Source organism: Carlito syrichta, unplaced genomic scaffold, assembly GCF_000164805.1.
Source record: "Carlito syrichta isolate Samal-C Ts95f unplaced genomic scaffold, Tarsius_syrichta-2.0.1 Scaffold300921, whole genome shotgun sequence".
NCBI classification, from domain to species: Eukaryota; Metazoa; Chordata; class Mammalia; order Primates; family Tarsiidae; genus Carlito; species Carlito syrichta.
Window position 1 is genome coordinate 1 of NW_007245017.1, and position 1278 is coordinate 1278.

At 38.7% G+C, this 1278-nt stretch overlaps 1 protein-coding gene across 1 annotated transcript; it reads left to right on the forward strand.

Annotated features, from left to right (window-relative positions):
- Positions 1-5: 5 nt before the first annotated feature.
- On the forward strand, positions 6-1198 carry LOC103257003 (heme-binding protein 2-like; the record flags this gene model as incomplete). Its single annotated transcript, XM_008054738.1, has 2 exons — positions 6-60; positions 745-1198. Coding segments are annotated over 2 exons (435 nt in total), but the record flags the coding sequence as incomplete, so codon positions are not given.
- Between the last annotated feature and the right edge of the window lie 80 nt (positions 1199-1278).

The following is a 1278-nucleotide window of genomic DNA, read 5'->3' on the forward strand; positions in this document are numbered from 1 at the left end:
CAGCCATCCAGACGGGCTTTACAAAACTGAACAGCTACATACAAGGCAAAAACGAGAAAGGTAAAGGCAGGTTTCCTTGTAGTTATGTGTATCGTGTTGGGGTTCTTACTGAGTTGTAGCTTATTAAAGAAATATCCTTTATAATAGCAAAATAACAATGTTTTCAGACAAGGGCTCTCCACGGGACCCTTAGTTGGCTAGAAGAGGGTGGCTCTAATGTACTTTTCCAACTTACTCTGTTTCTACTGGATGAACTGGCACTCGGTGTAACTAGTGGTTATTCCTTTCCCATGGCTGCTGCTTCAAGATAATGTGTGACTGGAAGGGTCAGGTCATTAGGAGACAGGAAGGTACCAAGATTAGGAGTCTCAGGTCTCAAGTCATAACCTATGGTTCAGGTTCTGCCGCTATTTATATTTTAGCAGGTCTCTAAGCCTCTCGGACCTCATCTCTGAATTGTAAGAAAAAATAATAGGGTCATGTAATCTCTAATTTCCCCTTTCATCTCTAAAAATATAGAATTTATCAACCAAAAATGTCAGTAGTATACAAAGTATCTAATTTGGGTAGTGAATAATTGAGAAATTTTGGCCTTATGTTTTTAAAATGAAAATGAGCTTAAGGATAAGTATTTATGTCAATAGTGTAACCTAAATAAAAAAACTCGGATCAAAAAAAAGAATAGGCTAGATTCTTTAAAATAGTCATAAATACACTAAAGTTGCTTTCATTTTTATGGCACAGAGATGAAAATAAAGATGACAGCCCCAGTGATGAGCTACGTGGAACCCGGTTCAGGTCCTTTTAGTGAGTCTACCATTACCATTTCCCTGTATATTCCCTCTGAACAGCAATTTGATCCACCCAGGCCTTCAGAGTCAGATGTCTTCATTGAAGACAGAGCCGAAATGACTGTGTTTGTACGGTCCTTCGATGGATTCTCTAGTGCCCAAAAGAATCAAGAGCAACTTTTGACATTAGCAAGCATTTTGAGGGAAGATGGAAAAGTTTTCGATGAAAAGGTTTACTACACTGCAGGCTACAATAGTCCTTTCAAGTTGCTTAATCGAAATAATGAAGTGTGGTTGATTCAGAAAAATGAACCCTCCAAAGAAAATGAATGAAGAAATGAAAGGAAGTTCTGTTGCCAGGGGCACAACTCCTGTTTAACGTAGACGCCAACACAACCCATAAGTAACGTGCGTGTTCTAGACTACTACTAGGAATTGAGCTTATTTCCAGTGTGCCTTTTGAATGCTTGAAGCTTTATCTAGATAC